The 24177-nt window shown below is 39.7% G+C and overlaps 1 protein-coding gene across 1 annotated transcript in view; it reads left to right on the top strand.

The window, feature by feature from the left end:
• MOCOS (molybdenum cofactor sulfurase) overlaps nt 1–24177 on the top strand; it is a gene marked incomplete at its 5' end in the record, with an annotated part of 232069 nt that overhangs the window by 126052 nt on the left and 81840 nt on the right. The window contains one exon of the mRNA XM_082479909.1: nt 3585–3661. Coding sequence (XP_082336035.1) covers nt 3585–3661 — 77 coding nt within the window. The remainder of the gene's footprint in view (nt 1–3584; nt 3662–24177) is intronic.

Below are 24177 nucleotides of genomic sequence, written 5' to 3'. Positions count from 1 at the left end.
AAAAAAAAGAGCAGCTCATCAGCGTCATAACTCCTTAATAGATGTAAGCAGGCTGCTCTGTTTTTTGTTATGCCACGAGCTATTTAACCAGTTTGCCAGATAGCAGGTTGATGTGAAATGCTATCAGCTATTCACAAACACAATCAGCTAAGCAATTGAGCTCATCCCAGACGTGATTAAGTGGGATCAATTATAATAAGACCTAGGTAAGAGAGATAAGCTTGTTGTTTCTTGGGTTGGTATTCTGCAGTATTAGGCTTTGTAAGTACCCTTTATACATCATCAGCTGCAAAACCTTTATCACTTCAGGAAATGGCTTCTAGACCAGCATTCAAATGAACTTCATCCTAAACTGATTATTCTAACACTGGAACTGCCATTGAGTGGGGAAGCAACATATTTGAAGCATCAATTGCATCAAACAGAAAAGTAGCTATTGAAGTCAATGTTTTGCAATGCAAAGAGTATGTTTGCTCGCAATCCTAAATACAGTCAAATATTCTCGGAGAGAGCTCTCTGTGTCCCAAGAGGGGAATAGCTACTCTTCATAGCATCATGTTTTGCCACGGTACAAAGTAAAATTGATATAGTACTTAGCTTAATTTGCTAAATATCAGAATTTATGGATTTGCTAAATATTAGGATTTATAGCTGATTCCTGTAAATTTTTCTGGGGATAGAGCAAAATGATTAATTCAATAGCTGGAAATACGGGGGAGATGACAGTTTTACATGAAATGGCACATCAGGTGCTTAGTACATCTGAAGAATATACGTGAGAGTCGAGTGCACTGGAAGTAGTGTAAATATACATATTATAGGAATAACGAAATATTAGCGCTTTCTTTACCAGAAATGGAAAGTCGGTAATGTAGAAGGGGAGGGGCCTGTATGAGCATACAAAATACAGGAAAGGAATGTTGCAGAATAGTCCATGTCTACCTTGTATAAAGAGACTTGCCCATGTCCTTGAGCAAATACTTTTAGCATTCTTTTAAATTCTTTTATGGTTTCTGGTTCTTGCAATGGAACTCCCAGCAGGCCATTTTTTTTGTCATTCAGAAAGAATAAATAATGTGGGTCTGACAAAACAATGCAGGATGCATATACTGCCACAAGGATTGTGCTGTTCTGGAGCATAATGTTTGATCAAAACCCCACAATTATGTTTGCTTTCTTTTTTCTGAATGGAAGGAGATTCCTAGGCTCTGGACTATTTCCATGAAAATCTTTAAGATCTTAGAAAAGTAATATGGTTCATGCATCTCTTCTACTGCTTAGCAATGGATGTACTGCAGTTGTCTGCTTAGTTAATAATCACATCTAATGAACAGAAATCCAATTTTCTCTTCCCCTTTTACTGTAGGTGAGATTCAGAGGCCTTTGAAGATCTAGGCACCTTTGTTGCCCTTTCAAGTGCTTTTCTATTCTGATTATGATAAGGTTGTTGAGGGTTGCGCAGTCGTCTTGATGGGCTCAGTGCCAGTGTCTCGGCTCTGGTCTTTAGTTCCCAGTGTTTTATTTGCTTTGTTAGCCATTGCCAGTAACTGAACAGCGCAGGTCAATTCTGCCTCATGGATCCTTTCTGTAATCTCTCCTTGGCAGCTGTGTGGGACCACTGTGACATTTCCTGCAGCCACTGCAAATTTTTAATGTTTTTCTGCGTTTGATTCCAAAACCACTGTTAGCCTCTGCCTTATCTCTTCTTTGTCTTCCTCCCCCAATTTTTCTGGCTTTTTGGATAGAGTAATGCTTCCCTCAGATACTGGTCCACAGGTGTCTGAAAATATGCCTGGTGTTAGGTCTCTTTCAGATCACAAGTGGCCGTTTTAAATTTCATCACTGAAAACCAGCAAGGTGTCTTCCCTGAAGTTCAGGAGCAATAGGCTCTGGTATTAATTATTACTAGACAAGATTCAGAAGGATTCTTTGCTGTGTGTTGTGTGGAAATATGTGAGCATGAGTGGTCTTTTTGGGGCCATTCAGCCTTGTAGCAGTCCACTGCTTTTTTCTTACCACTTAGTTTAATAATTATTTGCTGCCTTTATCTGTCATCTTTCATCCCAGCTGAACATATTACCATATATACACAATACTGTTGCATTATTCTTTTGCGTGGAACTTTTTACCAAATATTTTTGGAAGCTTTATATGTCCTTCACCTGACAGTGTCACTTGCAGTGTTTAAATCATTTGATAACTATAGAAAAATGAAATGGAAGATAAGTAAGAAAAATCACTGTAGAAGCGAGACCTATTATGCTATTCTATTGATGTTTATTTTATTAAAGAAAAAGTATTTGAAGTCTGACATTTTTAACCTTTGAGCCTTTTCACGATACATATTTAATTATGGCACCAAAAGCTTTTTACATGCATTATGAAAAATGGTACATCCAAACAACAACAAAAAAGTAATTCCCTATTTTCTTGTCTGTTATGTTATGTTCTTGTCTATCATGTGCACATGTAAAGTATTTTTGCCCAAGAGTTCCTCTGTTGTCCAGTCATTTTTCAATGTGGACATCATCAGCCCTTCTAAGAAAGATTCAAGAGCACCAGGTCCCTGGGAAGCTCTCAAGCTCTCATCTTCGTGGTCAGAGCTTAATTTTAAACTTGAACCATGAGATTTGGGGTTGTTGCTGGTGGGTTCATTTCCAGCATTAACTGTTAAAGTTTTGGAGATATCTCTCTCCTTCTTAGAGACTTGCTGTGACCTCAGGTTTAGCCTTACATGGTAATGAGTTGTGTGTAGTTTTGACTTCATTGGTTGTCAACATTATTCTGCATTCCCCTTTGTGGTGAAGCAAGCTGAATGATCGCTCCTTAAAACTCCTTGTGGACTGTGGTGCACACAAAACCTAAAGAAAACATATTTTGATGCCTGATACGGTGTTCCTTCTGCCCCCTTGAAATTCTCTTGGGCACCACCTCCTATACATCCCCACCTTGGACCCTCACCTTCTCCTTCTGAACTGTGGAAATGGCTGCAGTAGTTCATCATATCCAGCATTTTTGCTTCTGTTTGGTGTTTCCTTTAAAAGATGTTGGTAGGGGATGCACGTTTTCCCCCACCCTTGTATAGAGCTCTTGTTATAGGTCAATTATTATTAATTTCCAGGAGGAGCACATGGAGGGAGATTTGTTGGTGATCTTCCCCGGGTAAGGAAGGTCTCTTCTTGCCTTCTAACTCAACTGTACTAGATAGAATCACTTCAGAGTGGGGCAAGCACAAGGTCTCCTCACTTCTGACCCTGTCAAAGATGACTTATGACCTTATGATATACGGTCATAAGACATGACTGTTACCCTTTACTCTAGAAATCCAAACCCTGCAAGTAGCCCACACAGGGGAATATATCACTTTCTCTGTGCAAGTGACTTTTCATACAGCCCTCTAGCTTTGAAGAGTATATTTTTGCTTTACAGGACACTACAAGGCTGGAAGATGAATCCCTAAGGGAAGAGTTCCCACTCTGAGAATTAGATTCACTGAATATAAAATAATAGTTCTCTAAATAGCTTTAAAGTCTGTACCGTAGCTGCATGATTTGTTTACTGTGCTCATTTTTTCCATTCTTTAGGTTTGAAGATGGCACAGTCTCTTTTCTTGATATCATTGCTCTGAAACATGGATTTGATGTTCTGGAAAAACTCACAGGTTAGTTAACTCTAGTACTGAAGAGTGAAGTTCCAAATTTATACTTGGGGCACAAATCTGTTTGTATTGACTACGGCTGGTAGCTTAATTTTCCTTTCTAGATTTACAATCCATGATCATCAGCCTGAAGATCAGACTTCAGTGTAACTGGTTTACTCAGGTCTTGCGTATGGGATTATTTCAGCCTGGTTTGGAAAAAAAAAATATGCAAACTGTTCTCCACAGATACGCATGCAAAGCTTGAGTACATAGAGCACATATAGTCTGCCTCATGGTCTCAAAAATGCAACGGAAAATAATAGTATAAGGTAGCTGAGCTACATCCTACTGTGACTTGATGCAGTAGGAGTTCCTGCTATGTGTGAGGACCAGGGAACTTGACCTGGTGCAGAAAAGCTGTTTGGTAATACAGATTCAGAGAGGAACCCAAAAAGAGAGTTTAGAGTACACATCAAAGCTTTTTGTTAAATAGGAAATATAGTCTCACTGTGCAGGTAGCTATCTTCAAACAGCGGACTTGCCAGACTATGACTTTTCATAGTAGTTTATTTATGTCTGTACTTTGACACACTTTAGTGGAGAGCAGCATTATGTTGTTGAAGTTTTTCTTCTCATGTTATTCTCTATTTGATATGTTAGCACTGTAAGTCTTACGGAAATTCCCAGAAAAGCATGTGGTTGTGAAATTGTAGTGCAGTTCCTGCCTCTCGAGGTGCAAAGTGAAAGCAGACAACAGTCACAGGCTGCAACAAGGGAAATTCTGATTGGGCATAAAGAAATAATTTTTCAGGATGAGGGTAGTCAAACACTGGAGCAAATGCCCAGAGAGACTGTCAAATCTCCATCCTTGGAGATATTCAGAATTTGGCTGGGCTCGGCCCCGAACAGTCTGATCTAGCTTAAAAGTTACCCCTGCTTTGAGCTGGAGGTTGAACTGAATGACCTCAGGAAGTCAAAGCTAAATTAGTCTATGATACCCTAACTACTGAAGGCTAATGCCTCCCTCCAGGCAAAGGACAGCATAATGCAGGCTGGAGTGTGTTGAGCTGTGAAGAGTGGAAGACAGACATTTCCACTTACTGCTTTGGGTGTATTCGTGCAGTAGACTGAGTCTGTGGCTACGTGCAGCGCTAACTGCATTTGAGATTTATAAACAAGGTCACAGTCTGCCATCTTCATCTTGCCTGTGGTTTATGGAATTGAAATTCTTCAGTCACACTAACTTTGGGAAGCTAGTGCAAACCTGGCAAAGGTCTCTTTGCAGTGGACTTCCCTGGGAAGATCATTTTCATGGCACATTTACTACTATGACTTCATCTCCCTGAGCAAAGGACGGGTAGCCTGGGATAAGAGGCCAGCGAAGGCTTTCTAGTTTGCTAGGGAGTCTCATGACTTTGAAGTTCTTTTCAGTGACCCCCACAGTTTGAGTATCTTTGAAGCTCTTAACATGGAGCTAATGCTAAAGTCCAAAATAAAATTTTGAGCTCATCTTCAAGCCAGAAGCTTAATATGAAGGGTGACACTCATGCCCTGTTGACTCCAGGATAGCCTGCTGCTTGTCTGGCTCAGCACCCCAAATGCACAGCCTCTCTGTGATTGTTGCTGTGGGTCAGTGATTCTCCTGAAAGATGCAGGAGGTGACACCTGGCCAGAGAAGCTTGCATCACTGGCTGTGCAGGAGGCTTGCACCATGGCATGCGTCCACATGTGGAGTGTGCCAGGTTAACAAAACACATTCCTGAAATATGTGTTTTATACTCAGGTATGTGCACAGTTAATGTGTAATGTCTGAACCTCCCTTCTCCAGTGCACTCTTCAATTTCCTATAAAGGCATAAAGTGCATCGTGATGTAAAAGAGACCTGAGTTCAGGGAGACACTGACTGTATTATTCTGGCTTGTGTCTGTGGAGGTTTATTGTCAGGATTTATTTGAAGGATTCTAGATTCTTCCTCACAGAACAAGAATTCTGTGAGGAGTATTCTGTTAGATGCTTGAGGTCTTGCTCACGTGGAAACCAATAGCAGAGTTTTGATCCACTTCAACAGGAGTCTGACTGAGCCCCGACAAGTAAGGATGTTTTGCTTTATGATGGTCTGTGTGGAGACCATGGATCAGAAAACAGCCTTTAGTATATGCTTTTGTAGTATAAAATGCTTCCAAAGAATGCAAGGGGTGATCTTATTAGCGTTTATAAATATATAAAGGGGGAATGTCATGAGGATGGAGCCAGGCTCTTCTCAGTAGCGACCAGTGATAGGACAAGGGGTAATGGATTCAAGCTGGAACACAAGAGGTTCCACTTAAATTTGAGAAGAAACTTCTTCTCAGTGAGGGTGACAGAGCACTGGCACAGGCTGCCCAGGGAGGTTGTGGAGTCTCCTTCTCTGGAGACATTCAAAACTCGCCTGGACGCCTTCCTGTGCAACCTCATCTAGGTGTTCCTGCTCCGACAGGGGGATTGGACTAGATGATCTTTTGAGGTCCCTTCCAATCCCTAGCATACTGTGATACTGTGATACTGTGAATGCGTTGTCTTAAACAAACACATTCCCTTGTAAAGAGAGGCTAACAGCTTTAGTTTAATGTGTAGGAACATTACTTGCCGTAATGGGAGAGTTAATGACAATATCTCCTCCATTGCATTTCTCAGCCATCTAAACCTCCTGTTGGTACCTGTTTCAGCTAAACAATTGAAAAATCTCTTGACACTAGACCGAAGGGAATACTTAGCCCTGAACCTGAATGAAGTGCATAGCAGTGGGCAAAAGAGTAGAATAGAGGCATGAATAAATAGTATGTTGAGACCTTTCAGTCTTCATTATTGCTTTGCATTCTGACCTATAGCAGTGATGAAAATCTAAGGCAGCTGAAGTAGCTTAGGGTGAAAGGGGTTCTCCACAAAACTGCTATGAGGGCAGGTGAGTTGGCCTTAACTCTTGACTTAATTAATTTATTGTTTACGGGGCGTTGTTTGTTTGTTTGAAAATGTTTAAAGTCTGGCTTGAAGTAAAAGCTTTTTGTTTCCAGTACCTGATGAACTTTTTTTTGTCTTTAATGCTTATCAATACCAAGATTAACTGGTTCAAATAGCAAAGCAGATGCATTTATACTACTTTGAAGGCAGTATGGTGAATTGTTTTATTTGCTTATTAATAAAAAAATCCATTTGACCATATCAACACCATATTTTTTATCTGTATGCTTGAATAAAATCATTAAAAGGCTTTTTATGCTACTCTTTATTACATTGAGAAGAGCTATGGAATCCTGTCTTCTGGATGCTAGAACACTTCTGTAGATGTGGTGAGAAGTGGACAGGCTGGATCGATAGGCTGAGGCCAGTGCTATGAGGTTCAACAAAGCCAAGTGCCAGGTCCTGCACTTGGGTCACACCAACCCCATGCAGCACTACGGGCTTGTCGAAGAATGGCTGGGGGTGTTGGTCAACAGCCATCTGAATATGAGCCAGCAGTGTGCCCAGGTGACCAAGAAGACCAATAACATCCTGGCCTGTATCAGGAATAGTGTGGCCATGTCATAGTTTAGGCCGAATTGGCTACTGGGGACATGGGGCACCCCAGATTGGGCCAACAGATGCTCCCCCCTACCCCTCTTCAAAGAGAGAGGCAGAGGAGGGAAGAAGAGAGTTATGAGTTTAGAAGGAACTAAACTACTTTAGTGAAATATTAATAATAAAATAAAAAGAAAATAATGAAAAATATACAAAAGAGTATCAAGCTCCCAGGATGACATTCACATCACTTGCTGGCACTGGGGAAATCCTAGAGTGGACTTGGTGACAGACAGGAAATGAATTACAGCTCTGGATTCAGGATCGGGATCAAAGGCAGTTGAACAGACAGAGTCCTCCTCCATCAACTGTAAACATAGGTCTTATCACCCTGAGAGTGAAGAGCGTCTGCACAATATGCTGTTAATTTCAGTAGTTAGAAAAGGCCCAGCTAAGAAGCAAAGTTACTGAACAAGTACAGTTCTGGCCTTGTTTTACCTCAAACTAGGACAGGCCAGCAGGACTAGGGAAGTGATTGTCCCCCTGTACTTGGCACAGGTGAGGCCACACCTCGAATACTGTGTTCAGTTTTGGGCCCCTCACTACAAGTAAGACATTGAGGTGCTGGAGCGTGTCCAGAGAAGGGCAACAAAGCTGGTGAGGGTTCTGGAGAACAAGTCTTATGAGAAGCAGCTGAAGGAACTGAAAGGAGGTTGTAGCGAGGTGGGGGTTGGTCTCTTTTCCCAAGTAACAATACGACGAGAGGAAAGGGCCTCAAGTTGTACCAAGGGAGGTTTAGATTGGATATTAGGAAAAATTTCTTCACTGGAAGGGTTGTCAAGCATTGGAACAGGCTGCCCAGGGAAGTGGTTGAGTCAACGTCCCCAGAGGTATTTAAAAGACATGTAGATATTTTTATTTTTCCACAGTGCTAAAATGTAGATAGGTAAAGAGAGATGAGAAAAAGTATAGGCTGAAAGCATAAATGAGAAGAAACCTATACTGAGAGAAATCTGAAAAAAAAAAAAAAAAATGGTTTTGACAAATATTTGAATTTTAAAACTTCTGCACTGCTGGTGTAGCCTAGGTACTTTGGTGGTCTCTAGTCAAATTCTGGAGTGCCACACTGAAAAGCAGAAGTGCCAGCACTGCCTCTTTACATCTACAAGAGGAATTATGCTAGAAGGAGTATGTATTTATAATGTCTGTTCAGGAAACATGAATTCTCTTCACAAGAAAATATAATATGTATTGGAAGAAATTTTAAGATGCAGACTAAGCCTCCTAAGGATGATGAATTGAAAGTTCTTTTTTTAAATTCACTGGATGCGTGATTGGTTGTTGGAGAGTAAAGGGTAAAGGTTGTGTTCGCTTTCATAAAGGCAATTATGCCACACAACAGCCAAAGCTAAATACAGTGCAGGGTGCTAAATGGTGAGTATAACTTTGATTTTTAACTTGGTATTTGGAACTTCTGGGTTGTGTTTTGCCCTGTTGTAATGTTTACCATCTTCTGGTGTATCAAGGACTGGTTGCAGCCAGTGATGGGATGTTGGGCAGCCTGCATTTAGTGGTACTGCACAGATTCTCATGTGAGTTGTGTTTAGACACTTAGGGTTACGTAAATCATCCAGTTTAGGGCCTAAAAAGAATTTTGTTCTTAGTCATATTGACAGGGATTACTGGGATTTCTTTACCTGTGTGGAGTTTGTGACTGCATCCTGCCATTTTCTGCGCATGTCTTCTAAACTTGGACTGTGGGTGTAATGCTTGTGAATTTTACTTCTTTCATCCTTGGTGCTGCTTTCATTCATAGTTTTAATGAATTTGTGTTTATTCTTTTAAAAATTGTAAGATTAAAGATGGCGTTAATACATGTGTTCTGGCTTGTGATATATAGGTGTATTGGAAGTGGATACTCCATTTTGGCTGACATTTATGAAATTCTTTATTTTAGGGGAAAATACTTCCCTTCCTTTCAGAGAGAGAATGAATCATTGATGGAATTTTTACTTTCTCTATGCCAGCCATTTTCCACAGATGAATTTTAACGTAAAAGAAATCTGGGCAATTTGTACTAATCTTCTCACCTCACTGCTCACCTTCTCTAACTGTACTTGAGACAGAGTTATGCATTGTTGTTTTTTTTTTTTCTGAGTAAAAATGTTTGACAAGTTGACAGTAGGGAGAAGGTGCTCCATCCTCACCCTAAATATGAAAATATGGATACGCTGAAGAGAGGGAATTTTAAATTCTGGTATCAGAAAGAAAAGTTTTACTTATAAATGTGCATAAGAGTTTAAAATCCAAAGGTATTCTGATTCCCAGGTAATGACAACACTGGTATGTCAAAAGACAAAAATCTCTCCTCTCCTTTCATGGATAGTGAGGTGACTGTTTCTGTTTTATATTTCTGTCTCAAGATAAGCTTGGTTTAGAGAACAAACTAGAATGTTATTCATTTACTGCTAACAGTTCTTGCTGGCTCTCTTAGCTTTCTTGTGTGACTTTACTAATGCAAACTACACATCACTTGTACCATTGAAAGCAGACCGCAACAGCTAGAGCATGATTTGAGAAGCTTTGAAAATGTGAGTTGCCAGAAGAAATGCTGCTAGGGCTGCCTTTGCAGACTTCAATCTGTATATAGGGTTTCTTTCTGGAAATAAAAACTGCTGTTATGTTTTGGGTTTTTTTAATACACATTTGCTAATATTGGTGTGAATTGCATCCACAAACTGCATAGTCTGTGAAGAGGCCTAGGAAAGGACCAAAACTGTCAGTCATCGCTCAGACCTGTAGAGATAATGCAGGAAGAGGTAGTACTACATATAAATGTCTGGGGTGGTTTTTGCATAATACAGCTGGAGAGAAAAATATGCTTCTTAGGAACTAGAAGAAGGGGAAAATATCTTTATTATAAGCTGAGCTGATGAAGAAAAAGTGCAGCACAGCTGACAGAAAATATACTCTTGGCAAGAGATAATTCTTCTGTGTTCAGACAAAAGAGTTAGCAAGACTTCTGTGGTGAAGACATTTGATGTCATCCAGTGTTACTACAGGGGAGGGATTTGCAGCAGAGTCTTTTCGTGCTTGGGAGACTTCTGGGAAGAGGAAGCTGGGGCAGCTAATAACTGGAGGATCACTGCAGATGCTTTTGTGTTGGCTGTGGCTTGCCGAGGCAAGAATGGCAGGGAGCATCAGTGTCCAACACTGACATGCTTCTCACTCATCCAGTGATAACAGCTCTTGACGTCTGCAGTTACTGAGAACTTCTCCTTTGGCACAGCTGTGTACAATGCAGGTCACAAATATTAAAGACTACAAGGAGAAACTTGAGGCAATTTTGTTCTGGGGGGCTTTATGTGTTTCCACATGAAAGGATGCTGGAGTCACTGGTCTTGTTTTTCTCACCAAGGAAGCCTTAACCTCACCCTGTTGGGAGCAGAAGAATTAGTGTGGCCTGTGCCTGCCTTTCCTCTTCCATCCTGCTTTATGTGTGTAGTATAGTCCCTAGATGAAGAAGAAATTGGTCACAAGTATTGGGTGTCGTACTAGTTAGACTTCCATGTTGTAGATCAGAAATTGCTTCTGAAGTTATTGGAACCTGCAATAATTAAGATCACAGTATGCACTTTGGTTTTTGCTATGATTTATACACCTTTATCTAACTGTTGGTTAAATCATTAAAAAAAAAAAAATTAAAAAACAAAGCAAACAAAAAACCCCCACAAAAATAATGAAACATGGGGAAGAAATAGGAAGAACATCATTACCATGGGGAATATGACAGCTGCTGAAAATGTTAGTATCCTCAGTTGTCTTTTGTTGCGGGTCACAGTGTTGAGTTTACTAAAGCCAGCAGAAATGCCAAAGAGCAGTTGAATTTAAAAGAACTACTGTTCTGGATCCTGGGAGCAGCAAAGTGCACTCCTACCTAGTCATTCCCAAATACAGACTTTAAGGCAGGAGTATGGATGCACATTCTCGTCTGTTTTCTGTCTCTGCTAATCCTTTCTTTCCAACCCTGATTGGTAATATAAGAATGTGGGTGTCCCCATTGAGCTGGGGTAGCTACAAATCAGAGTTGTTAACGAGCTGATAAGGATAAAGTTTGTCCATGTGTTAGTTGTTCATTTTCTTCGAGATAGTGGGTGGTGATCTAACAAGAATAATAAAATCCTGGGCCCGCTCTCTCCCTATCACTGGAATCAGGAGAGGTATACAGTAGTATACAACCAGGAAAGCAAGATGGGAGAACATTTAATAAACTGCAGTGATTAATCTGTTTCTGTATCTACTCTATTTAGTTCGTAGTAAACTATTGTGTTTCTAACCAAAGAGATTGACTTTTTATCCAGTAGTACATCAAATGACTAATCAGTATTTTTTATTATTATTACATTATATGTGAATCCTATTTATCCTTGATTTAACCTGTGGAGCCTCATTCCAACTCATCATTAGATGGTTGGACTCGATGATCCCAAGGGTCTCTTCCAACCTAGACAATTCTATGATTCTATGATCCCTGTCTGAATATCATCCACTGGACAAGGTTTAACTAATGTGAACATCACCTGTACGGTCTAATTTTATTGCAGTTCTGTGTATGTTACTGCACATGGGATAATGCAAGAAAGGTGTTTTTTCTGCCCTACATCAGATGGTTGCTGTGAAACTAAGCCCTAACCTACTGATTAATTACAACCTCTACAGACTAATTACCTGTACTTGTTCACTTTCGGGTTTGCAACAGGAGGTTGCATTTCACTGTGAGGACCCTGTCTGTGTGCACGCTCTCATGAGTACTTCCATTGAAGTCAATGGGGCCATGAAAAGAAGGCTAATGTAATAGCCAGAGCGCTAGATGAGGACTTGGGAAACTTGAATTCCTTTACTCAGCCACGAAATTTACTTGACTTTCGTTAAATCATGTTGATACTAATCTTCAGGGGAGCAAGGAGTTAGGTAACTAAATGTGTTTCCAGATCTGCATTTAGTCTCTGGTAGGATTTATCTTATGTTACTGTCAGCACCTACATCTATCTGAGGTGACCATTTAGATTCCCATTGCCATCAGTGGAACAGACAGTACTTCACCAGCTTGATTGCTCTGACCTTTTTTTTTTTTTTTTTTTTTTAAAATGTAGGATGAGAGGAGTTACAGCCAGCAATGCTATTTCTTCTCATTGTCTGTTAAGGGAGCTGAGGTGTTAGCTTACTGTGGTATAGGGCGTTCCTTTTGCATAACTTTCCTGCTAATGATCCCTTTGGGACTAGACATCTGAACTGTCAGATTAGTTGAGGTGGAAGTAGTGTTTTGGGTTTTTTACCTTCCCTTAGATCTGCGTCTTTTGTTGGGCAGGGCAGGTTCTACATTTCTCATGATTGAAATAAACCAAAAGCAGGGAATGTGCTGGAAGAACCCTGAGGAGCGTGAAGGCTCAGTGTGAGGTTTTCTGTTTGGGAAACCTTCAGCTGTCTATTAATCTATGAATGATTTCTGATTTGCAACATATATTTCATGCTTCAAATCCAAGCTTATTCGGGTAGATGTTGCTTTCTCTGAGAGGGAAAGGCTCGCAGGCTGACAGCAGACAAACTATTTTGTGAAGGCAAGAAAAATGTCTGTCTCCAGGGTCAGAATGTCCTAGTCAAAAAGATGTCTTATGTAAAGAGTGTGTACGTACAGCTGACTTCAGAAGTCTGTGATCGCTTTCACTTTCAAATGACTGGTTAAAGCGGATTAGGAGGAAAGAAAGCTCAGCTGGTTCTTTTGCATCAAAAGAAGCCGTTGTTGGGACTGTGGTTAATTTATTAGGAAAGACATGCTCAGCTGAGCCCATATTTGCTAATGGCTGTAGATGGAATTAAAACAATTAAAGAATCAGTATTACAAAATGACCAAGTAAGTGAGGCACTATTGTGCAACTGTCTGAAAGTACAGCCAAGCACATAGAGTGTATTGGAAGGCAAGGTTGAATTAATGGATGGGGCCTGCCTTTTTTTGCTGTAGAAGCAGAATCTGTTCCCAGGTCTGCCCGAGGTATTATTGTGAAGTCTGTCACTTTCAATAAATAAAGCGGGAGAAATTGCTGTAGCCTACATCAAGAGAGAATGGGTGTAAGACCCAACTCTTTGATAAAGTCTGTAGGAATATTAAGAGCAGTTAAGAGTAATGAAGCTCTGATCCTCTGGTTCCTAGACCGATACAGCATCACTTACACATGGCTAAAGGCTATCTTGGGGAAGAAGTGCTTTCTGTCTGTAATACCTTTCTCCCTAGATCATTTTCTGTGTCAGATATAGTTAGGATCTGAAGGAATTGTCATTTTCACTGAAAAGTTGTCATTGTCATTGCTAAGAGATAGGGAACGTATAAAGTCCTGTGGGACAAGAGATTTCAAAGGAGAATAAAAGTGAGGTCTTTTAGACTTGGACGTAGACCTTCCAAAGACGTTTGAGTATAAGAAATACTCAAGAATCATCTCTGTATAGGTCCAGCTAAAAAACAGCATTGAAAGGGAAATGAAAAATAAAATTACACATAAATTACATTTTAAACAATGTAAGATATTGCTAATTAATTTTTCCCTCATCTTGATATACTAACAAGGAAATAAAGTGTTACTTTGTGGATACTGATGTTACCTTGTGGTAAGAAAAAAAAATCTTACCTTGTGGTAAGAAAACATGAACAGTGTTCTTACCAATGTGCACCTGGAAAAATGAACCTTGACAGGGTGGTGAAATAAATTTAGTTATATGAAAAAATAGAGCACACGGTGGTTAGAGACGAGATCATCATTTGGGCATTTGCGGAAAAAGGTCTGGCTGGCGTTAGAAGTGTGCACGTCAGCCATCCCACAGAAGATCTCAGGGTCCCGTTCCAATGCACGGTGGCTACTGTGGCAAGGATTACCTTATTTCATTTTTTACATTTTTAATTTCGTAGCTAACTGGATCCAGCTGTTCCAGCCCTTCATGCAACACAGAGATTTTATGCTAAATCCAAAGGGTCTAAATTAAAGCAAAAGGAAATTTGCATATTGTGTAAAACCCTACTTGTTCAGCATATCCAGATTATATGGTGCTAATCACAAACACTAGATAGAGTAAATCCTCTTGAAGTCACCCTGGGGTTAAGTCAAATGCTTTACACTCTTTGACACATACCCATGAAATATGTAATCAAGTCTGTTTGACGTCCTCTCCTAATTACGTGTGTGTATTTTAAGCAGATGCTTTTCCAGCTGATCTGCGCCTTTTGAGATCTTTTCTTCATTATTAATCAGAAAATCATGCTGTATGTTAACGGCAAGTGCCAATTATGAGAAACTAATATTAGTTTCTTTGCTTAGAAGCTGTGCTTTTGCAAATAAGACCATTGCCAAATAACATATAGATGTAAAGAAAATGTAAGAACCTCTGAATGTTATCCATCAGGGGCATAATTATTCTAACATGTACTGTGCTATTTCAGCCTAAAACTAAAATTTATTCTTCCACATACTGATTTTTTCGTTTCAGGAGAAATATTAAGCAAAGAAAGTTCTCTGTTGGAAGTAGGAATGGACTGCTTGTTTTCACAACAGCTAGAATTTCTGTTTTTTCCCCCAAGAGTCTGCATTAGTAACTTCTGTCAAGAACCTTAATACATAAGCTTAGCCTTTCGTGACTTCTTCATACTCAGTGAGATAAAATCAGGAGACAAAATTAATATTTAATTAACTTGGGAGTCACTGAGTTTTAGGTAAACCCCATTTCTGTTATGCCTATGTAAGAACAGTCTTCAGAAATTGCTAGTGACCTTGTTGGTTTTCCCCCTGCTCTTCAGCTGAAGGATGCAAACTGCCACTTGCACTTTGCTGAAGTTTCCGACTTCGTATGTTCCCTTCAGTGCGTTTAGCAGAGACATCTACTGGCAAAATGTTAACTAGCATTCTCTTCCTCAGGTCCTACAATGGCATTTCTTACATCTCTGAAGGGAGACCTGCTAATACAGAAATGAGTACTTTGAAGCTTTTAGATGTACTGAGGAGCATTTAACCTGTCATTTGGGAAGCAGCATTAAGTAGGATATCAACAGATACAAAATCAATAAAGGCAAAATAAGATTTTCCTATTGTCTCACTAAGGTTACTTCCTGTTGAACTACTACACTACTTGTAGCGGACATGTGTATATCAGAGAAGAAGAGAATAAAGGAGTTTATGACCCATTGTAGATGAACAGGACTAATTGCAAATCATGCAATAATCACAGCTGTTCTCCACTGACTTTGATTCAGTCAATACAGAATGGAAAGAAAGAAATTACAGGATTTAATCAGAAGACCTATTCTGCCTATAGTGACTTGTTTCATGTCTAATGCTTGCTCCACACCACCAGTTTATTTTTTCAATAAACATCTGCCTCAGCTGTCAACTTTGCCGAGTTCTTAATGGCTCTCAATAGAGCCATTCTCTATATGGTTTCGGTGCTTGTGCGCTAGCTGCTCTAGTTGTGGTTTAAACACTTAGAAGTGGTCGGTGGTGGAAGGACCAAATGCCTGGTGCTCGCACAGATGGAGATACCAGCAAATCCTCTTTGGGCTCAGGCCCTGGACGAGCCCCCATGAGTCTGCCCGGCAGCCCTGTCTCTTCTTCTCCGGTCCAGCCTCGACGCCCGCCCTGGAGACAGCCACGTACCTTGGGGTGGGCATAGCCTTGTGGAGGTGGAAAAGCAGAACTGAAATAACACAGATGATTACATCCCCCCAACAAAACCTCATTAAATATATAAAAATCAGTTTTTGCATTTTCGCGTAATCTGTTGATTCAAGACACTAAGGAGAATCTCATCCACCTAGTAGGAGTGGGCATATTTTCTCACAATTGCTACTGCTAAAATAGTGAAGCACTTGTCTTCTAATGTTTATTTTTCAGGGAACAGTTAAGTCCCTCTTACAAGAGGCCTGCTATAGCAGTGAAATTTTTCAGATCAGCTTGAGTCAAGTAAAATGTCACTATTCTCTGAAGTAAATGTTCACTAAGCCTATTTTGATCAGTTCACATGCTACATTTGTAAAAGGGTTAATTTTGTTTTAGTCTAGGTTTATGTGCATTTGTAATGGCCATTTCAGGTCTGTTGTGCTTTCAGGTCTATGTGTGCATCTTATCCAAACTCCAGATTTAAGATCTGTACATCTGCTCATCCATATCACATCCCTTAGTCCCCCATTTTCATCCACATCCTAATTTCCATGAAAAAAACAACTTCCTTGGGCAAAGGATCTCCACTTGTGAGCTACTTTAATTGCAAATGTTGCAGTTCTATGACAGCTGGAAAAATATCTTTGTAAGTTTTTCCTCTGCTCCTCCTTTCTCCTTCCCTTCTTCCTCCTTTCTTTTTATCTTTTTACTTTAAAGAGCTTACAAGTATTTTGTTAATACATCTTACAGGTTGTGCTCTACTGAATGTAATACCAATGTTTGAAATTGGTTGGTTTAACTTGGTTGTTGCTTATGGTATTTTAGCATGAGTGTGTTGTCTCAAGTTGATGCTAAAATTTCCATTTTATTACTGTTTGACCAAGAATTGCTACTTTTGGTATTTTATTCACATTATTAATTGAAACCCCAGGACACTAAAGTTTGTGCCTAGTTTCTTCTTTAAAGTATAAAATTCTAAATCAGCTTGAACATTGGCTACCTTCCTACTGAATCCTTCATAGGATTCTAAGGCAGTTATAAAAATCAATTTATTTTGTAAGTATTGGGCTAATGTCAACGATGTTCTCACAAGTATCAACAAAAAATGGTGCTGAGTGGGAAAAAATCTACCATAAGATAGTATTTGAATAAAAGATACATTTGGCTTTATAAAATGAGGGTACCGAGGTACAATAAAAACTTCTTGGGTTATCCAGTCCATGAAAAAAATCTGATACTCTCTTAAAAAATAAGGGCTGAATGAGCAGATTTCTAATTTCAATGAATTTTATCATTAATAGTACAAATCACAGGGATTTAGGGAGATAAGATCACTGACAAATTTTCTCAGCTTAATTACGTCAGTCAGAGGACTTTCATGTTTTACAGTAGAGTGATGTTGGCAGAAGGTCTGCTCAGTTGTATGTAGTTATTTCACTAAGCAAACTTGGTTGAGCTGTTGTCACAAGAGCTGGTTTAACCCTCTTTCTATTTGAAGGATTTTGATACCATAACCACATTGGCAAAACTTTTAAGGAATAAAAAGCTATTAGCTGCTGAGTGTCTAGCAGCACAATTCTATATTTCAGGCATGATGTTCCAAGTCAGTGTAAAATAAGGTGAAAATGCCACACTTCTGACATGGCAGCATACTACACCCCTTTTCTAATGACCTGAATAATTACAGAAGTAAGCAAGGCAACCAATATTTGTGATCCTGTGGGGAGTCCTCACCAGATATAAACTGTCGTATTTTATTGACGTTACTGGAGGTGTGATAGTTGAAACCACCTGCCCCTAAATCTTTGGCCAAGATCATGGAGATGCTGTTTGAAAAGTTGCCATTTATACGTGGGTTTGAAAAATATCTTCAGAGTACTGACCCCTAACGATTGAGCTAGTTTCACTCCTTGGACGTGGCTAGGAGTTCATACCATAAAAGAACTTCATCCCAGAAATTAAAGGGCAAGGCTGGGGGTCAGAATTACTGAGCTGGTTTTATTTATATAAATAAATTTTCATAAATTTTGGCAACACTCTACAGTGGTATGATTTTCTTTCCATACTGTATAAAGAAAAATTGGAGCAAATTGATTCTTGATGAGTGAGCAGATGACAGGGTAGGTTGGATGCTCACAGTTATATTGTGTTTGAGCCTGTTTTGGGACAGAGGAGGATGTCTGTTTTGAAAGGTTTCTTTTTCAATATAGATCCCGTAATCACAACAATAGTTTATTTTCCTATATGTTAAGCGGTGAAACTCAGCTTCTAACTAGTAGAGAGCCTGCGCCCAAGTGTGAGTAAGTTGTTTTGTAAGTTGTTTTCTTAAAGTATACCAAAAATTATATTATGTGGGTAGCTGAAAGCAACAGGCCAGTGCCTTTTCAGAGTGCTTCCAGGTACCTGTTTTTAATTTCTTACATTTATTTTCCCTTTTTCCTCTTCACATTAGTGGCATGTTTTTTCTTGTTGTTGTTTTGGAAACTAGGATCGTCTCTGTTCCAGGAGGTGTTTTCAACTTTTTTTTCAAACTGATTTCATGTAGAACATGTATCATTAGATTTTTTTGTTGTTGTAATTTCTTTCTTCTCCACTGTCTTGATTGATTCAGTATGAGAATATCTACTTTTTCTTTTTATTTTGAGAAAAATAAGATGATCTTCTAGAGGGACATGAAACTCACCTTTCACTTAGGCTCTGGTTCACAAGATCTGCTAATTCACCATCATCACTGCTGATTAAGTGATAAAGAGATTTCTGTTTCCAGACATCCACCCCAAATCTTGACCAGAGTTGATGCCTAGAGGCTGAGTAGTTGGTGTACCTACATCTGAGCTCTGGCAGTTGGCAGCCCAACATACTAACTTAAGTTTCATCTGCCTCTGCCTCCATAAAAACAAATCGTGAAATGCTGTGGCTAAATGATTGGGTTCAGTTCTCATTAGGGCTATGGGTGACAGTTACAGAGTTTGCTGCTTCTGGCTTATAGCCTCTTCTGTAGCCAGTGTGTTGAGTAGTCTGACAGAAGCTGCTAAGCAGAGGCTTGAATTTCGTATCAATATAATCCAAAAAACATGAGTCAGGTCCAAAGGTATTTGAGACATAAAATCTTCCATAATATTATATTAAGATATATGGGTGGAGAACAGAAGCTCTGTGGACTATCTTGGAGAATAACATGGAAAATACTCAAGTGCCACCCTATAAATCAGTTGTTTCTTATAATCCAAAGTATGTAATGCAGATCTGGTTACTTCATCACACAAGTATGTCCACAGAATTGGAAGGTGCTCAGTGATGAGCCACAGCACAAAAGAGTGCTCACATGAACAGAGACTAAAATAATTGATGGCATTCTTAAGGGATGTGTCTCTGCTTATCCAAAAAAAATGGATGCTTGTGTGGATTTAAAACCCTGCTTAGCAGAACACAAACCGTGTGTTTTCCCACATGTGTTTGGTTTTGCAGTGTTTGGCTTGTTTAAAGAATCCCCATGGTGTCTCCCGTTTCTGCTGTTCCACGGGGCCATTGCTATTCTTAGAAGCAAGTCACCAGGGGAATTAAACCAGTGCTCAAGAAAGGCGGGGGAAACAGGAAAAGAAACTGTGAGGACAATCTAATTGTTTCTATGCCACTTGATTCAATAAGAACAAAAGCATTAAAAGGATTTGGGGGCTGCAAGCTGCTGTCGTACTGACTAATTTGCCGTGTGCGCAAAAGATCAATGAGGGGTCCTTGAGCTAGCCAACATGCACTGTTGATCTGGGCAGTCGAACTTCTGGGTACATCCAATTATTCAGGAAAACAATGCAGTTCAAATACCAGAATATCTTTTTCTTGATGTGTGTAATTTGTCTGGATGTTTGGATTGCGCTAGTTAAATTATGAAAAATGTAATGCAAAGATAATAATTACCCAGTTAAATGGGTTGACATGTTTTTATTCATCACTCTCATGAAATTATTAAGCCACTTATCTATCTTTAGCACTAATACGCACTACATGACTAGTGGACATTACACAGATAACAAATCTAGATGGAATTTTTACCCTTTTCAAGAAGTATCAGCTACGCAAACTGGATAGCTCTGTGCATCCATCATACACTGATAATGCAAAAGGTTGAACCAGCCTCACTGTTTCTTGAGCAACTATTTTCATTACGGTGTGCAGGATTTGACCCAACTTCATGAGTTTTCTAGACCGTAACTTTTTCATTACATTCTGTGATTTAATAACATTTATATATAGGTAACAGTATGTGCAATTTGCAACTGTGCTTTATCTTTGACACTGCAACAAGCTAAAATATAATGGATGATTTTCAAAGTCCTGGTTTTGACAGGCCATCAAATTATTTCACTCTCCAACAAGAAAGATCTTGAGCCATGCTGTAAGCACATGTATAGCATAAAGGGTTGTGAGAAGAGTGTGTGGCTGGCTTCCTCAGCTGTGGTTGGAGAGAGCTGAGGAGCAGCATCTGTCGCGAGCTAATCAGAGGATGAAAGGATCAGGCCAGTGGCTGTATCCAGCATAGAAAGCTATAGAATGGGAAAAAGGAAGGTGATATGCTAAAATGCTTATAATGCAAGCCCCGTTGCAGGGCACCATTACATGGGAGTTATTTGTGTAGATTTCATTATAAGGTTTGGTATTTAGTGAGTTGGATTTGTCCAGTCTGTGTTGAGCTCATGGAAAAATGTTTATTTGCATTATGTTTCTCCCACACTAATTTATTTGTATAAATAAAAAAATATCAACTCTTCCCACTTATTTCTGTTCCAGTATCATAGAATCATAGAATAGTTTGGTTTGGAAGGGACCTTTGAAGGTCAACTAGTCCAACCTCCCCTGCAATGAGCAGGGACATCTTCCACTAGATCATATTGCTCAAAACCCCATCCAACATGACCTTGAATGTTTCCAGGGATGGGGCATCTACCACCTCTCTGGGCAACCTGTTCCAGTGTCTCACCACCCTTATTGTAAAAAATCTCTTCCTTATATCTAGTCTAAATCTTCCCTCTTTTAGTTTAAAGCCTTTTTCTATATGCAACAGGCCCTGCTGAAAAGTTTGTCCCCATCTTTCCTTAGGTCCCCTTTAAATACCGAAAGGCCACAATAAAGTCTCTCTGGAGCCTTCTCTTCTCCAGGCTGAACAAGCCCAACTATATCAGCCTGTCCTCATAGGAGAGGTGCTCCAGCCCTCTGATCATTTTTGTGGTCCTGGTCTGTGAGACACTACTGGGAGGAGATGTCTTGTGGGGGTCTACGTCTGCCACATGCCGTCCTATGATGGGGCTGAGCCTGAGGTGTCCATGCTGTCGTGCAGTTCAACAACCTCCTCTTTACATTCTGAGCACAAGCACAACTGGTTCAGTAGAGCAGCTGTGCTTGGGATGCCAGACTGGGCATTCTCCTCGGTTTCCATTTCCACCATGACTTTGTGTTCATATTTTTTCCAAGTACAGAAAATGAGGGTTTCCTGCTGGTTAGTTGGTGGAAACGTGATCAATAGGAGTTTCGGGACAGTATAACAAAGCAAAGTAGATTCTCAAGTGCTGCCGAATGGTCAGGGGGTAGGAAATACATCAGAGACTCAGATTAGAAAACTGATGTTAAAGAGGGTAAGAGTAGAGGCAGCACTTTTTGTTTAGTTGTAGGTTTTGTTGTTTTTTTCAGCAAATTCCAGGGAAAAAACTTGCTGTGATTTGATGCTTATAAAATCTAAAAGCAGTGAGGGACACAATTAACAGATCGCTGTGATTTGTGAGGTGAAACAAGAGATGAATTTGACTCATAGGTTTTAGTAGCCCAAAGATATTTTTATTTTATCCTTTCTTGTGCTTGTGATGTTTGATAATAGCTATACAGAATGAGATAAAGTGCGGTAAATTTTCTGCCAGTGCGGGAACTGCTAGAGAAAGTCTCTGGGAGAGGAGAGTATAACAACACAGATACAAAGGGCAAACAATGCCAAGGGCAAATAACTCCAGTAGACAACTCAGGCATGTGGTGTTTAGTATCATGCATTGTAGGTAGAGCAGCTGCTGGATAGCATGAGAGGTACCAAGACAGCTCTGAATAAAGCCCGGAAATGAAATCTGTTCCTATTTCTCTGTGTTCTTATTTACGACGTAAAGTCAGATCATTGACTGATGTAAAGTGGTTCATGGCCTAACAATATTAATGCAATTAGGATGGCTGAACACCATTAGGAGTCTGTCCGCTAAAGTCTACACCCATCCCATAAAAACAAGACTGAATTCCCATTGTTGCAGGGAAGCACCATGCATCATCCAAATGGTGAGCAGTGACTAAGCAATACCATGTTTTAATGAATATTCAGACATAGATACATCATTTTATTCCTGTTGGCTTTTTAATTTTCTAATGCTTTTTCAAGGTCTGTGCTTTTGGGAAGGGGAGGGAGATGTTTGCTCTTAGAGGGAAAAAAGGCACATTGCCATTTCATTTCTTAGTAGAGGTTCGTAATGCGATTACCAAAATGTGAATAACAATCAAATAATGTAGAGGCTTATTCCCTATGGATAGCAAAAATAAATTTCAGTCAAATGTTTCCGGCAGAAATCTCAAATTTGTCATGCAAAGTACTTCTCTGCATTCAAACATAATGTATTTATGTGAGTCAGAAACATCAAACATTAGGATAAATAGCCAGATTATAAGTACAGTCTGCTTATGAAATGATTGGAATAAGAAGTGCAATTAATGAAACTGGCAGAATGGCTATGAAGCAGTGTTAATGCCTTGAGATTTAAAGAAAGCATCCATATCAGCTTTACAACATGGGGTGGAGGAAGTTAGAGACTGCTTCCCATTCTCCCCTGTTAACAATCTTTGACTATCTTTTCGTTCCATATGACTTATCTTCGTGTCAGAAGAGAATTAGCAGCAATTTTTACAAACTTCTCCTGGGCTCACAGAATCACAGAATCACATATTTAAAAGGGAACTGAGGCCTGGGAAATCAAGGGCAAGAAAATGAAAAGATGGGCAACATCATTGACACTTTCTTTCTACCTCAAGGGCAGTGTAACACTACATATTATACAAAAAAAAAAAAAAAAAAAACCCACCCCAAAAACCAAAAAATAACCAAAAAACAGGAGCAGGGAACGATGGTATGTGCCTACATCTAACAAAAGTGCTGCTGTGAACTCCTTATCCAAACTTTCCCAACTCTACTGACCAGTCAGAAGTGTTCTCTGAGTTGCTGCAGGTCTTACTTGCCCCCAGAGGAGCAGCTTAAGCAGCGGTAGCTTCTGTCTCCTCTTTTCACTTGCTTCCTCTGCATCCTTAAAAGGGAACGGCTATAAGCCAAGACACCTGGGTTGGAACTATCAAAGTCTGTGAGAGGTTAGATAGGAATGGCATAAAGCATGTGAACTGGCAGTTTTTAGTAATTGTGTGGGTCCTGTGTATTTCTGGGACTGAAGAGTGTGTGTTTGGGAAAGAGAACGGGAGTAAGCATCATCTGGAGGTACATGACCCCTCTGTATTGGTTTGTGCGCATATGGTTACTGGGAAGATTTTGTGGAGATGTACATCAGCAGTTTGTCATCAGTAGATTGTTCAGTGGATTTTGTCAGTTTTCTGTGTTCATCAGGTAGTGGTGATGGAATAAAACTTTTCCATTTTGTAAAGACCTTGGAGGGCATTCCCAAGCAGAGGCTGCTTAGTGTAACACCAGGCTCAGTTAGCATTGTCTGATGGCAGCAGCTGACATTGTTTTGAAGCAGCGAGAATTCAGCTCACCCTTGCCAGGACACCAGAGACTACCTTTATGGAGAATTTGTTGTGGGTGTACCTACTTTTTCTTTTTTTTTCAGTCATTGTAATTTTTAGCATCTCAGTGGGACTTGACTAGCAGCAGCAGAAATCTTTGGGTTTACCATACTGTACTATTATGTTGTAGGTAAATTATAACACCCTGCTCCAAATAAATGTGGCAATTTAGTCTGGTATTCACATCTTAATTGAGCCTGCACAGTGCCAAGGTATCACAATACTTTGACTATGTTGTTACCTATTTCAGTAAGTGAATATATAAATAACAAGCCTCAGGTTGATTTTGGTGACCTGGTGTAGGTGAAACCCAGGTCTGGATGACCTGTGCGTCATACTGAGCTTAGGGCATATGAAAATAAAAGAAGAAAGGTAAAAATGGTATTAGGACATCTTTATGATAATTTTGAAGCTGTACAGGATTTATTACAACTTTTTATTACAACTTTTTCCCTGTACCTCAGCAACAATGATTCAAGGTGTCCAAGCAACCTCTGT

Source organism: Vanellus vanellus (assembly GCF_965231255.1).
Source record: "Vanellus vanellus genome assembly, chromosome: 2".
Classification (NCBI taxonomy): domain Eukaryota; kingdom Metazoa; phylum Chordata; class Aves; order Charadriiformes; family Charadriidae; genus Vanellus; species Vanellus vanellus.
The sequence above is the reverse complement of the archived record's forward strand: the minus strand, read 5'-3'. Positions and strand labels throughout refer to the sequence as shown.